This window comes from Acanthaster planci, linkage group LG18, assembly GCF_054643075.1.
Source record: "Acanthaster planci isolate LZ-2023a linkage group LG18, COTS_SCS, whole genome shotgun sequence".
In the NCBI taxonomy this organism is placed as follows: domain Eukaryota; kingdom Metazoa; phylum Echinodermata; class Asteroidea; order Valvatida; family Acanthasteridae; genus Acanthaster; species Acanthaster planci.
The window spans coordinates 2,173,728-2,189,086 of NC_141794.1; the positions used below are offsets into that span (position 1 = coordinate 2,173,728).

A 15,359-nucleotide genomic window follows, 5' to 3' on the forward strand; every position below is an offset into this window, starting at 1 on the left:
ATGTACTACTACTCTACGTGTACGGCGTCTGGCTTCCGGTACATGTAGCGCAAAGCACATGTTGTGTACGACAGACATGAACTTGCCTGAGTCGGTAATCAGATCTACGAGTTGACCTCATGACCTGTAAACTTATAAACCGAGTTAACAGCCGTAAACCGCGCCCTGATTACTGGAATTTAAAGGTCAAACTGATCACACATGCGCACTTCATACATGTGTAAGAAACTGGAGGTTCACACGTGTTGGATAGAAAGAGAGCTGTGTTCCACCGTTTATTTTCAGGCGTCTTTCCCGTGGAATAGTTATGGTAATTAGGCCTAACACTCTTATGCATGTACGCAGTACCACCATGTACATTTGATTCTTATTTTTTCTGAAATAAAATAGGCCAATTCAAGATTGTCGTTCATCGGCTTTGCAACGAACTGTCAGTCATTCTTACCAGTAATGGTCAGCTGGCATGGCTGGTTTCCTGCATTTGTTTTTGTTACGCCCCAACTTAACTATACCGTCTGTCCCAACTATCCCCACTGTATGTAGTGTTGTAATTGGGCTGGCCCAACTATTGTTGAACAATTTCTATAGAAATTTTCTCAACCTTATCCAAGTTTGTACATCTTACACCTAACACACTTCATGCAGAATATATCATCTGTGACGTGACACTGCTGGACACATGCACACTGGACTTCTGTGCTGTAATTGGGCCGGCCCAACTATTGTACTCTAGTTAGGACAGGTCCAACTATAGCTGGGACTGCTGTTATAGTTGGGGCGTAACATTTTCACACAGTCACATGGTCATGGTTTTCACAATGCAGCCCGCCACAAGCAACATTATAGCCCAGGCTCGCTGTAGAATCTCAGAAAGTAGAATGATCATCTAGCATGTCTAGTCTCGGCCTGACATTGCCTAAGTGACTAAGGAACTCCATTCGCTTGTTCAGTCTTTGTGGGCATGCAGAGCCTCAATCTGGTAGCTTTACACAGTAAATATAGCCAGTACTTTTGTACTTTTGCATATGCTGGGTTGGTTCTTATACAATGCGATTGCACAAAGTGATTCTGACGCGATCGTACCAGCTGCCAGTTCGAGGCTCTGCATGCCCATGGCGAATAGAAAATTGATCTATCCCCAGAACTGTGGGTTGGTCGTCCACCATCATGCTCCCACCCAGACAATGAATCCCACAATTCGGGGGGGGGGTAGGGAATACCTCAATATTTTCCCAGTTAAATTTTACTTTCTAGGGCATGTTATTGCTTTCAGACATAACCCCAGAACAGTGGGGTCCGACATCCACCCCGTTCCCACGAATGATGTCAGACCCCACAGTTCAGTTGCAGGGGTATTCAGACATGTCAGATAGGGGTAGTCTAACGGGGAGGGGATTAGTGGCATCTGTAGGTCTATATGGAATTCTTTCCCAGTCTCTTCTTAATAAGTTTTTAAAAAAATAACATGAATTTGTGGAAGCTGCTAGGTTAATTGGGCCTTCATGTCTTTCTCATAAATACTTTTGCTTGTCGTTACATCCACTCGCGGTTTAACCTTTCAATAGTAACAAGCTTCGTAACGCTCGTTCATGTCATTAGCATTTAGCAAAGCAGCCAAACATTTCCTGTGTTTCTTGGTCATTGGTGTTCATTCCGATCTCTCCTGTCTTTTAGCCAGGGCGAAAGAAAAAGCCCTTCATCGACCGCAAGAAAGCGGTGAGCTTTCATCTTGTCCATCGCAGTCAGCGAGATCCTCTGCAAGCTGACGAAGACAGCTCCAAGTTTGTCCTCTTGCAGAAAGAGAACGCAAAAGAAAAGGTATAACTATCACACCGCAACAGTTTTGAAGAGGAGTCAGGTGGCTGCCTCAAAACTCGGAGCTTGAAAAAAGTAGTCTTAAGTTTTGTTTGGACGGTAACAATAGTTTGCCCGCTTAATGGACCATTTGTCATCATGTCTGGTATCCACTTGGACGGGTTGTCATAGCCTGAAAATGCCTCAAGACAGGCAGCATTAACAGTGGACAGGTGGTCACAATAGACTGGTGACCACAAAAGAAGGGTGTACACACCACAAATGTGGCCAAAGTGTTCACATGCACAGGTGCCTACAATTACAGGTGGCCACAAGGGACAGGTGCATTCCAGTGTGGTCAAATATGTGACAAAGTCCCCAGTGTCTTTCCTGTGAACTTCAACTTAGTGCCTGGTTGATGTCCTGTAGAGTTTTGAAAAGAGTTGCAAAACGGCAAAGATGTTTGACCGGATTTATCTTGCAATTAAACATTTTTGGAACATCCTGGTCCTCAGGAGCAGCACGATGAGCGGAAGGCCGAAGAGCGAGCGCATGGGGTGTTCTACGATGACGACTACGATTACTTGCAGCATCTGAAGGAGGTCAACCCAGAGTGTGTCTGGTCTGACCCCACCCCCCCATTTCATCTAGAACAGAGGCCGCATGTCGGCGTTGAAAGCTCTGCACAGGTAGGTGTGACAGTTTTTGATCTTGTTGCTGTATCAACTTTTGAGAATCTTAGGAAATGGGCCAAACATTTTTGCCAGTCTGCAGGTCCCCATGATTCAGAATTGAAATCGGGTTTCATTTTCATTACATTGAGATGCTTAAAACCATTGACTGGCATGTTTTTTTACTTAGATTTATTGCCGTTTCTGATACTTTTTGTTAGATTTCAAGGCTTGGCCTTCCAGCAGAAGTGTTTCCATCAGAGACGGAAGAAAATGTCGGTCTACTCAATAAAGCTGCCCCAGTTAGTGGTATGTACTATGAATCGTAGCATCCTGTGTCCCTCAGCAGGCCCCTTTACAACAATATCTTGACCTACATTGAGCAAATTTTGATTCCGAAGGTAGACGCAAGTAGTCGATGTTAGGAAATAGCCACCTATATTAATAGACATGGCGTTTGGGCTTCCACTGTTAGTTCTACGGTTCTCCTTTTTTTTTAACCTTAAGGAAGACTTGTTGGTTCAGAAAAATTTATTTGCTTGTCCCCAGAAATCTTTTTAAAAAACTTTTTGTAGAATATTTCAGACTTAGTCCGCAACACAAATTTTTTTCCCTTGGTCAGAGCCACAAATAGGGGTGGATCAGTGATGAGAACCATAAGATTGTCTACAGGTGCCCTTAACCCTAACTCCAGAGCCTTTATTTGAATCTTTCCTCAGGCAACCCGAGGCAAATTCTTTTCGTTCCAAGGGAGCATTGAACCGCCATAGGGAATGCAAATAGTTTAGCGCTAACTTCGTCGATCCTACTCAATGAACAAGCAACGATATAGTGGAGTTAGGTTTATAAAGAAACCCAAGTGACGAACGGCTACAAACTAAAATTGAATGAGGGTGTGTGACAGGGCCTGGCAAAGACCAAGTTGACTTCCACTGACCTGCAGTGTGTGTCTCTGTGATCTGTTTGAAGGACCCCGGCTGGACCTTGACCCTGATGTCGTGGCAGCGATGGATGAGGATTTTGATTTTGATGATCCCAATAACCAGCTGGAGGACGACTTTATACTCAGGGCCCAAGGAGAACAAGGGGATGGCGAAAGGTACTAGGTGTACGTGTAAGCCTTTGAAGACTGCTTTGTTTGGCTCTTTGAAATCCACATTTAAGCTTTTAAGCTTGCTTGAACCGTATTTTGGAGGATGGATTTACAAATGGAGCTGAAACTGCTTTTCACCCAGTAAGCCAGTGAATACATTATATTTGGTATATTTCATTTAGCCAAGGTGACCGGTAAGAAAAGGGTTTACCTCAACAATGGACTGGTTCCTTTTGCTCCTTGAAAATTGTATTGAAGACCTGATGACAGATAAGCACCAGACTTTGCACTGTGCAGTTTTTGGGTTGACAAATGAATTAAATAAAATACAAAAGCATTCAGGGCTGTGGGTAATGTTGATTGCGCCATTACGGGATTTTATTGATATCTGCCTGAATTCTGGTTTGTAGTGGCTTGTTGGAAGGCGATGGTGACTACGAAGGCGAGTACGGGAGCGAAGAAGATTACTCGACAGATGGACTCGAAGATGAAGATCAGGATGACGTCAGTGATGATCTGAAGACATTCCGAGAGGAAGAGACCAAATCCCACTTCACCAACTACTCCCTGACGTCGTCCGTCATGAGGAGAAACGAGGGACTAACGTTACTAGACGACAGATTTGAGAAGGTAGGGATGAGTGAACGTCAAATTTTCCCCGCGTCTTGATATCAAACCTGTTCATTACTAGCTCACAGTCTAGTTTCCTGTACTATCTGCCAATAGTCAGAAAACTGTACTAGCATGTGAAATTAATTTGTTCTTTTTTTCTCTTTCCTAAGGAAATTCTTCTTTTTTTTTTGTGAATAATTATTTCAAAGGGAAAACAAAAGCAGAGACTTTTAAACAATGTTCAGATTTGAATGCTAGATGAAAATTGAGTAGGGGGTATTTCCAATTGAATGCCGTATTAAAAGAAGGCCCCCAAAGGAATTAATTAACTCTCCTGGTCCTAAATGGTTGAGTAGGGCCTTTCTTTCAATGAGGTATTCAATTGGAAACTCATTTGGTTTCAATGATTTGGTCGTAGTTTTACGAGCAGTATGATGACATGGAGATCGGAGCTCTGGACCACGATGAGATAGACGGTCATCGAGAGGTTACAGCCGACAGTGCCATCATGAAACAGGTCTTGGATGAATACGAGGCCCGTCAACAGAAGAGGTCAGTTTTTATGCAATCTCTTCATTGTGGTCTGATTGACTGACTGGAACAGTAGAGACGAAAAAAATTTTCATCTGACGGAAAGTTTGGATTGAGCCCTGCTCTGAACATGCTGTCTCCTCTCTACAAACAGATATGTGACCAAGTGGGAACGAGGTGTCCCCGATGAGGAATATTTTCCTCTGTCGTTGTAATCTAGCCTGGGGACAGCCAGCTTTGGCTCAGAACCTCCCGGGAACCATGCTTGTTACCGTCTTTGAATACCTTGACTCCGAGTTTCATTGAGGGGGTCGCGTTGCAGTGGAGTGGATTGGTCAGTTTGGTAGAAGTCAGGAATGTGCACTTCTCCTGCGAGACAGATGTTCTCGTTCCTTCCACTCTGGAAAAAAAAAAGTTAAGTTTTTTTCTCTTCCAGTTTCCTTGGCGATATCAGAAATGTAGGCAAAGTGGAAGATGGCGATCGTCTCCAAGTCGATGCCAGTGATGATGAGGATGAGGACGATAATCTCGTCAAAATGACCGTGACAGAAACGAAGAAGGAAGAGCGATGGGATTGCGAGTCCATCTTGAGTACTTACTCCAACCTCTACAACCATCCGACGACCATCAAGGAACCTCCCAAGGTAAGGCCAATGGGATGGACATCATTGAGTGTTGGAAAAACAACTTTCACTCACTTGAACGCTAACATCACCAAGGAGTATTCAACTTTCCCTAGTTGGCAATCTTTAAAATGCTGGGACAAACAAACGAAATCAGCCTCAGTTGTCTTCCTTTGACCTTTGACCTAAAATCCTGTGCCTTTTAATTTCAACTTCAGAGGGGCATCAAGCCCCCATGCCAATGTCAAAACCTTTGGCAATTGTGGTTTTGTCACATTTCGTATAATTGAGCATATCTGGTATAACACCAAGGATTCCTCAAAAGCACTCTAGGCACTGTAGCTGGCAAGCCTGAAGAAACCTGTAGAGAGGAGGCCATGGGAAGCGGTTACAGCTTTAGAGGTGGGAGGAAAACCCCAGAGGAATATTCTGGGTAAAACCCACGGAATTAGGTAGGGACTGAAAACCCAATCCACAGGTGGACCGGGCCAGGATTCGAACCTGGGCATCTGAGGTGAAAAGACAGTCATTCAGTTGGAGACTACATCCATTTTCCTTGGCAGAATAAATCCATCAAGCTGTCCAAGAAGACGGGAATGCCTCTAGACGTCCTGCCGACACCAGGCCCAACCAAGAAACAACAGGAGAGGGAGCTGCACGACGAGTACACCTTGCCGTCCGTCGCTCCCTCCAGACCCAAGGACAGAAAGGAGACCTCAGAGGAGAGACGATTGAGGAAGCAGGCTGTCAAACAAGACCGGAGGGTAAGGCATTAGGGTTGTTGGTCAGTTGGCCTGTCTCCCTGGCTAGTTATTTGTCAATAGCTTGAGAGAACTGGCCGTCAAGTAACCCTACCAGATGCAAAGGAAATTTGGATTAGTTTCGTCTGGCTGCTTGTCAAACTTGGCAGGGGTTCATAATGAGTTTTCTTTGCCCGCTTGTTCCCATAGTTTGGTTGGACTGTTCGTTTGTCTGTCATATAAGAAGGTGCAAAGGAAAGCGAAGCTAGTTTAAACATTAATAAGTACAAGCAGTATTTGGTGGAGCATTCCAAGGGTGCTGTGAGGTGCTAGTAATGCGTTGACAGGCCATCCTTTTGTGCATTTGTAAATAAGCATTGTGTGATTTAAACTTGAATAAAATCTGGTACACCGAGTTATCTGATTACACATAAACATAACAATTTGAATTCCCCAGACTAAAGACACTGTTGCTGTATCTTGTGATTCGGGGCAAGCATTTGCATAGCGACCACCATCTCTGGAATGGACTGGTTCCTTGGTGCCCTTCTTATCCATTGAAACAGTGCATTTGTGCAAGGCGTTTCTTATGTAACTAAGCAAAAGCTTGCTCCATATCACGAGGTATAGCAACAGTGTCTTTAGTGTGGAGAATTCAAATTGTTATGTTCACATGAATTTTAGTCAAATTTAACTCACAAAACAGCAAATAATGTTCGCGGTATCGCATCACAATTCGCGATGCGGTTTCAGCCAAGTTGCTACGCACTTTTTTAACGAATTGCAGTTACTACGATGCAACCGGAAACATGAAAATAAAAGTGTCCGTTTTCGTGGCCACCTTGGATTCGTTGTTTTCCTCTTCACAAAAGCTTATCAAAAGTGGTAAAAAGTAAACAACTACATGTACCGGTGACATGATTTTTTGCATTGTTAAGAACATGTAGAGTACGGTACAGTGCTTTTCGTACAAACTTGCGTGTATAAAGTACGCTGTACATTTAGCAGAGTAAACTGTAAAATACCTTTGTGTCTGGGTACCAAGCTCATTGGTTATTGCATGCGTGATGCAGCGGAGCTTTGACGGCCGGAAAGTGCAGCTCGATGACTGTTTTGTGACTTCAATATGAGTGAATTTTACCTGGTACGTGTGTGTACTTTTTGCATTATAAGACGCCAGGCAAAATCGTTGATTGGTTAAGAAATCGCCGTTCCCTGAACTTGTAGGAACAAAGCATCAGAGTCCTGTGCACATTGGGGTGATGTATATTCATGTTGTGTTGTGGCGTGATTGGTTGAAAGAAGGAACTTACTGTCTCGGCGATGTTTACGGGCGAGAGGGTGGCACTCTGCCAGGTGCTTTAATACTAAAACTCAGCTTAGACCAACTTATCGATTAATTGTGCCATTTTCCAAGTTTTATCAAACATGAAAAGAATAAAAAGAATGAATAAATTCAAAGGAAAATCATGTTTGTACAGGAATCTCGACTTTTCAATGACGACTAATGTGATGCACCCGCCTAGTATACATTTATGTCGTAATTGTGTGCTGTAAATTTGCACTGTGATTATATGGAAGCAATTGCTATACAAGTTTTTCCAACTGCTATGCAAAAATTATTTTGTATAGCAGATTTGCCATGCAAATTTTTTGCTGAAAATTATTCCCTGTAAAAGGCTTCTAACTTGGTTATTTCCACCCTTCTTTGTGCAGGATCGACGTCTGGAGAAGAAGGCTAACAAGCAAGCATTCAAGGATGAAGAGAAGAGACAAGACCTGGCCATGATGAATCTCAAGCAGAACATGCAGGGAATCAAAATAGTCTGAGCCCCATAACAGCTTTGCTTTGTCGATACCTCAAAGAGATTATGGTGACTTATTTTGAATAAGAGCGATGGCCAAGTTTAGTTCTCAAACAATGTGAGGAAACTGGATTTCTCGATAGCAGTCCGAGGAATTGTTTCAGGCTGTAAAGGTCAGCTTTTCTCTCGATTTCTTCGTCCAAAAAAACAACAAAAAAAACCCCAGATACTTCAACAATATTGGGATGGCCTGCCACACACCATTTTTTAAATGTCAAAAAGTGTTTCTCATAGTCAGCTTGTTTTGGTTGGGCAGTTTTCTTTTTTAAGAAGTGTCTTCGTTTTTAAATAAAATGTTGACATAACTTGTAATAAAAATGCCCCTTAACTTTCAAAAGTACATGTGTAAATATGTATGATATATCTTTGAAAATCAATTGGTTAAGAAATAAAGCCAGATGTTGGAAATCTTTGGAAGACATAGGGTGAGAGTGTATTTTGTTTGAGTAAGTGTGGAAGATGTGATAAAGTTTGACTCTAGTAAAGGAACGATTACCAAAATTCAGGTTTCATTTGGCTTTTTTCTGTTTACCGTCACTTTTGCTATTTTACCAGAACTTCTAAATATTTGAAAATCAAGCATTTAAAAGGTACTCTCAAACTTTCCAAGGTTCAGCTTGCCTGCTGATTTCCACCTCAAATATGGTACAGAAATGTGAAATATCTGGTTTCCCCAAGAAGACGTGACTAGTGCTGGAATCTACTCGACTCGCATCGACCTTTGTGACGTCATGAAAATAACAAAGTCTCCTGATATCCATGTATATGTCCAAAGTAGGGAGCCACTGGAATTGTCTCGGTGAAAGTTATCTTTGTGATCAGAGCCACCTGTCCTGTTTCCACTTCCCTCGATTACTGTGGCTCTTTCAATGTTTTTCCCTTTTTAACTGGGCATTTTAAGCTGTGTCACCCATGTAGAATCCAGAAATAGTTTGTAAAGAAAAATGAAGTCGCCTTTGTTGTGAAGATGCTGAAGTAATTTCTTCAGAGTGGAGAGGTTTACATACAAGGGGAATTCGGGGTTATTATGTTGCTTTTGCTCCAATTTCTCACTTGTCCTGGCTTTCATAGTGCAGGGTTAGGCTACCAAGTCGGGTGACTGCAGACTGGCTATCAAGATATTGATGATTTCTTATTTTTTGCAGTAAGGGTGCAGAGCAGACAGACTTGGAATTTCCGAGCAGAAAGAGCCTGTTATTAATTTTATTATTCAGTGGTGTATGTCTGTTCAAGACAGTTCACAAACACATGATTAACTTCAAGATAAGTGCTTCGGGCAATGGTACGTTTTTTGCCCGTCTAAAGGTACTTGCCCTTTATCGTAACCTTTTTTCTCGACATGAAGTTCCTTTGGACTTGTTCAGGATCGAAAACTGTAGCATAACATGGGACATTGTGCAGCAGAAAGAATTTGGAAGGTTAACCCTAACCTCCGAAGGTTTATGTAAAATTATATTTAACTCTGAGGATTTTGGAATTTTAACTAAAGTAGGGAATCAAGAATAAAATTGAAACCAGAGAGCTGCCCAAAATGAAAGATTGTCTGAGCAAAAGGAAAAAGTCATTCAAAAGGTCAAGTTCACAGTCATGGTTTCCAGCGTGAAAATAATATGGAAATGAGAGGGTTTCCCAATGGATCTGAAACCACAATGACTTGACAAATTTAGGCACATAGTTCAAACGGATCAGTAATTGCGTGATAGTTTATATCTTAATGCTGTGTGTTTAGCAATTGAGAGATAACTAACTTCGGTGAGTTGACGAAGATTGGCACATGAGGCATTGAGAACATCAACACCTGGCTTTGTTTCCCTAGTTTTAAATTCACTTTTTGGTGGTCGCCAAATTACTTTGCTTGTTTGTGTCAGTAGCGTCAGTAGACTGGAAGTTATCCTGCACTGTGTAAGTTAAAGTCAATTTCCATTGGTCTGTTTATCAAAACCAAAAACCCCAAATTCAATTATTAGGCATAAATTTGTTGCTTCACATTTCTTAGAACATTTGATGACTAATCATACCACTTTGTTTCTGTTTATTTCTTGTTCAGTTCATCTGTTTTAAATGTTTCTCAAAGTGGTGTTTAGTTTGGCTCCTCCAAAAAGATGACAGAAATATGCTATCTGAAATTTCAGCATCCACTGGTGATTTTTAAAATCTTTTCAATGCAGCTGATGACATGATTTACATAATCCCCAGTGTGCGATTTCTTTCTGTTGGCACCCTTAAATTTCTCCCAGTTAGTATTGTTTCTAGTCTTATTTTTTTCAAACCCTGCATCTTTGTGATTCCTTACAACTTGTCCAACCTTTCTCCCATGTAGATCTGCCAAGTGAGCCTTCAAGATGCGCCTTTTCCTTCTTTTTGCTCTTGTTGTCTGTACCGTGGCCGACATAGCTCCCCTCTACACACATCTGGTAGATGGAATTCAGGGCCAGTATATTGTGGCCCTCACGGTACGTTCAAGCGCTACGTAGTCTGGTGTGGTGCTAAACTAAGGGAGGTGCACAAACGTTTCAACCCATAAATGTCTGCGTATTTTTTTTCTAAAAGCCTGACATTAAAAAGGAGAAAAATTTAAAATGAGAAACTTAGAATCACTCACAGATAAATAATAACAAGAGTAACCAGCATCTAAAACACTCTTTTTAGTAACTAAATCATAGCCTTACAAATGATGAACTGTTACAGGAAAATAAATTCATGAGATTAATAAATGCACTAATAAAGTTGACAATGGAAATATAGACGGACAGAATAAATTTATTTTGAAACTTTCACAGCTTTTAAATGTTGGATTTTTTGAGGTAGGGGAAAATAAATATTTGTTAAAATACTGTTTGTCTCGGAATAGACAGTATGGTATTCACTGAGCTGACACTTCAGAAGGTTTGTTCTATAGCACTGTAATTTTGGCTCCTCAAAGGAACATCATTTAATGGATTGTACCTTTAATTAACGTAAAATGCAAGATAAACTCGATCTGTGGTTCTTGTTCTTAATGCTAAATTCATCACGGAATACTTTACAGAAAACTCTTTTGCCAAGAACTCCAATAGTAATGTCTCACTCTACAGCAGCGAGATCTGCAATCAAACAGAAAAGTGAAACCCATGCCATAGGCACAACCACCGCCGGGAGCTTAACGGCAAGTTCGCAGTCTGTCTAAAATTGAAAAAACTAATCGAGAGCTAAAGGACATGGTTCTTCCACCTGAAATATTGAAATACCCAGGAAGAGAGCCGAACTGTGGATGAATTCATAGCCAGCTTTGACAAGGCTAGTGCCAGCGTCTCCATCATACCAAAGATCCGCTATCGAGACGGTGCCTTCAAGGGATTCGCTGCTCAAATGAGCGCTGTCCAGCTAGCTGAAGTAAGTTCTTCTTTGTTGGATGTGATTTCTTCAGGATTTTTTGACTCGACAAATTATGGATATTTTTAGGTTGAATCGTTCAGTTTTTGTTATTTTTTGCTGTTTTGTGAGAGAAGCTATCCCATGTCAGCTAATAACATTCCCGATATTATTCATGGCTGAATAAATCATTTTTCTCCCTCAATCTCACCCCTAAATTTATAATTTTTAAATGCATGAACTCTGAAATGATGCTTGATTCACCCTAGATCCGTAAAATGCCAGAAGTTGCCTACGTGGAGCAGGACTCTGTCGTCCGTGCTCTCTGGGTGGCCTCCTGGGGTCTGGACCGCGTGGACCAGAGGACACTTCCATTGAACGGAAAGGCAATCTTCCACGGTATGCAGGGGGCTTTGCTACACGCCCCTAAAATCTCCTTGGCACTAGTAGCACTCAGCCATCCAGATGATGTGAAAACTCTTGAAGCTTCATTTTAAGCTCCAATTTTGCAACCGCAACTTTCAGGGCGAAATGGGAGGTCATGGTAATTTGAACGCAAACTGTTCTGGTTTCTTTTTGTAGGTACCGGCAAAGGCACCAATGCCTACATCATCGACACAGGGGTCTATCCCAAGAACCTCTTTTTCTCAGACCGTGCCTACATCGCATACGATGCAGTCAAAGATAAGTATGGGGTAAGGACAGAAATGTATACGTTCTATCAAACAGGTCGATGCATGCTCGAACGAGCAAATTGGACAAAATGTTCCAAATGCGACATTTCAAACAGTGAAAGCCATGTTGATTTTTGTGTCTTTGTAGGGACTGGACTGCAACGGGCATGGAACTCACTGCGCCGGGACCGTGGGTGGGGAAGTGTTTGGCATCGCCAGGGAAGCCAACCTCTTTGGGGTGAAGGTGCTGGGATGCGGCGGATCAGGAACAACCGCTGGTGTCATTGACGGTGCATAATCGTATCCATTGTTGAAGCTGAAGTTTCTCTTCTGTTCTTATATCTTCTTCAGTTTAGGTTCCTTGGATTGGAGAATAATCAGCGATGATTAGTGATTCCTCAAATGTATTTTTCTCATTTTTACTTCTGTTTAACTCTGTCTCGTCCCCCAAACATTATCCTTTATACAGGAAGGAGGCAGGCCAGATGACATAGTTTGCAAAAGATCCAAACCTCAAAGAAACTTTTGTCCATCTTCAAAATTATTGGCCAGAATGGACATAGGTTGCCTCTCCGCCAGTGGCGTAAATCTGTGTTGGAAATGGGGGCATGGGGAATTGGGGGGGGGAATGGGGGAATGGAGGGGGTACACCACATACAATATATAGAGGGCGATGTTCATGATAAAGATGTACATCTGTATAATGTGTATCAAATTCATGCAGAATCTTACATCAAAATGGCATATTTATGGCTTTTTCAAAATGCTTTCCCTTTTAGTGATATAGTGCAACATTTAGTCTTTAGGAAATTCGGAAAATTCTTCACAATTTGCTTCAGTGTTTTGGCTCATCACAAAAAAGTAGGGTGGACATGATTCAATAGCTGTCCCTGTCAAAAAATGGGGGGATATATACGGATATATACCCCCATCCCCGCGGGATTTACGGCCATGCTTTCTGCAATAAGATTTGTTCATTTTTTTTTTGGTTTTAATTACCATCTTTAATTTGCAGGAATGGACTTTGTCGCCAAGGAGGGCGAGCGGCCGGCCGTCGCCTCTATGTCTCTCGGTGGAGGGGCCTCCACAGCCATGGACGAAGCTGTCGCCAGGCTCTTCGATGCGGATGTCACAGTGTCCGTCGCCGCCGGTAACAGTTACGGGGATGCATGCAGCTCTTCCCCAGCCAGAGCAAAGGAGGTATTAAAGAAAAGTTGAAAGACCATAGCACTGGAAACTTGGAGACGTTCCCGTTACTTACTCCCAAGTCTTTTTTCTCCCCTGAGAAATACTTATGTTGGCATCAACACAGTGAATGCTTCTTAGAGACACTTGTGCTGTCTTAGGTGCACTGGAATCTTTAGATACATTTATGACAAAAATTAATCCAGCCTAAACTTATTGATGAAAGATTATTGATTATCTTGTATTGACTGTTGGTTTTTCTGGTATTGATTGTTAGGCCATCACTGTTGGGGCCACGGACATAGAGGACCAGAAGGCTGCCTTCTCCAACTATGGGAAGTGCGTAGACATCTTTGCACCAGGCGTCGACATTCCGAGCCTATGGATAGATGGCACACATGCCGTCAACACGATCAGTGGGACATCCATGGCATGCCCTCATGTCACAGGTCAGGTTACTGTTAGAATTTGGAGAATCCAGTCTGAATTGGTACATGTTAATGACGTATTTCATTACATAGGGCGATTTACTCTGCGTTGCTCCATCTTGCATCGCAGAGACATGAAATTGTTTAATATAGGGCCAAAGTTCAGGGAACGGGGACTATCAAGTGGTCATAATTATTCTGAAGTCTCAGTAAAAGATATACTTGAAACAAAGTCGCAATTGGGAAAACGGTTTACATTTAACTTTTCAACAAATAATATGCAATGCGTAGGTGGAGCTATCCTTGCTGTTGGCGATAACCCTGAGCTGACAGCCGCCCAAGTCAAAGCCAAGATTTTGGACAATGGCACACGGGACGTGGTCAAGAACCCTGGACCGGAGTCGCCTAATCTCATGTTGTACATCCCGTGAAACAAGGTGAGACTTGAAACTAGCATGAAGCCAGGAATGTCATTATGTGTAAAAACTACTTGTCACAGCAAAGAAACGCTAGACAACCTGCATAATATGAACTTTTATTAGTGTGGACTCCTCCAAAGCGCCTACTCGGCATTTTCTGTATTTGTCAATATTTTTGTTCTTTATGTTCTTTTGTTTTTTTCTGTGTGTGTCTTTCGCAGGCTTGTTCGGATGACACGCCTGGCACGTTGTGTCTGTTCTTGGTTCAACAATTTAAAATAAAATTTGGATCTTCCCATCATGATCACAGTAATCCACTTTTTGCCCTGTACCAGTATAGTCTAATCCCTAAACTTTGCAGCCACTCTGTTCCTCAGCCTCAAAGTATTGTAACCACACAAGCAAGTATAATTTGAATATTACATTTTCCAGCTTTAGTGATTGCATGAAACCACTCCTAGACAATCAAGCGACTTTGTAAAACAACTTGCTAATCATAAGCCAATGTAGATTGCAACTTTATCTGTTGTCTGTACTGCGAAATAAATACCAACTGAAATATGTCATAAGTGCTTTCCTGCCTGCAGTGTGGAGAACCAGTTCGAGTCCCCTCTCCCTCCAGATTAAAAATGAACGTGGTGTAATTTGAGAGAAGTTACTCTATTTTCTCGGAAGTTGCACATGGCATTAGCGAGTCGCCAGGATTTTTTTCCACACTTGAAAGCAAAACTGGTCAAAATCATGTAGATCAAAATGCACTAATATTGCTGAAGATCAGACGTAGCGTCAAATAGCAGTGCAAGTTTATATTTTCAAAGCCCTGTTTACCCCTTGCCCATAGAGTTCCTGTCCTTGAAGTTTTTTAAATTCTCTTCTAGGTTTTATTAAAATCATCTTTGCAGCCACACAGGCTGAAATGCAGATGATCTTATGATAAAATAGGGATTGAAAGACAAAATTACATTGAAATACTATGATTATTAATATTTTCTAAAACACAAAACATGGACACGAAAAGAAAAAAATAAATGACTAAAAATGATACTTATTAACATAAATCATCTTCTCCTGGTAGCCGGTTCCAGTCTCTTAAAATATGAGCCTAATGAAGGAGGGAATCACACTTCTGTACCGCTCAGTTCTGCACGTAACTTGTTTGAATAGGTTAGGTTTTCGTAGTCTCATCGTTGCTGCATTATTTGACACTAACCAGTGACAAGAACTGGAGGGTTTGCCAAGTGATTGAGTAAATTTGTGACAAAGTCCTTTTGTCACAGTTTTTCAAGTCAAGTCTGGGTCAAATTATCATGGTAAGATTTGTAACGGAATCCTAAAATGCTGAACCCTCTCGATTTGGTTGGTCTGGGCACGTG

General features: G+C 41.8%; 2 protein-coding genes across 3 annotated transcripts; both read left to right on the forward strand.

Moving 5' to 3' along the window:
* The first annotated feature begins 189 nt into the window (after nucleotides 1-189).
* Nucleotides 190-8,346, forward strand: ltv1 (LTV1 ribosome biogenesis factor). Its single transcript, XM_022235662.2, has 10 exons — nucleotides 190-310; nucleotides 1,675-1,818; nucleotides 2,310-2,483; nucleotides 2,687-2,774; nucleotides 3,435-3,564; nucleotides 3,969-4,188; nucleotides 4,589-4,722; nucleotides 5,138-5,345; nucleotides 5,888-6,088; nucleotides 7,781-8,346. Exons 1-10 carry the CDS (start codon nucleotides 308-310, stop codon nucleotides 7,892-7,894), a joined length of 1,416 nt encoding a protein of 471 aa, XP_022091354.2. The 5' UTR covers nucleotides 190-307; the 3' UTR covers nucleotides 7,895-8,346.
* LOC110979676 (uncharacterized) lies at nucleotides 5,965-14,555 on the forward strand. 2 transcript variants are annotated; one of them, XM_087148363.1, is made up of 10 exons: nucleotides 5,965-6,088; nucleotides 10,250-10,382; nucleotides 11,161-11,301; nucleotides 11,550-11,679; nucleotides 11,863-11,975; nucleotides 12,103-12,244; nucleotides 12,970-13,154; nucleotides 13,417-13,588; nucleotides 13,859-14,004; nucleotides 14,208-14,555. In XM_087148363.1, exons 2-9 carry the CDS (start codon nucleotides 10,272-10,274, stop codon nucleotides 13,996-13,998), a joined length of 1,134 nt encoding a protein of 377 aa, XP_087004489.1. In that variant the 5' UTR covers nucleotides 5,965-6,088; nucleotides 10,250-10,271; the 3' UTR covers nucleotides 13,999-14,004; nucleotides 14,208-14,555. The 2 variants fall into 2 exon arrangements, with proteins under 2 accessions (XP_087004489.1, XP_087004488.1); XM_087148362.1 differs by lacking the exon at nucleotides 5,965-6,088 and adding an exon at nucleotides 9,651-9,831.
* The last annotated feature ends 804 nt before the right edge of the window (nucleotides 14,556-15,359 follow it).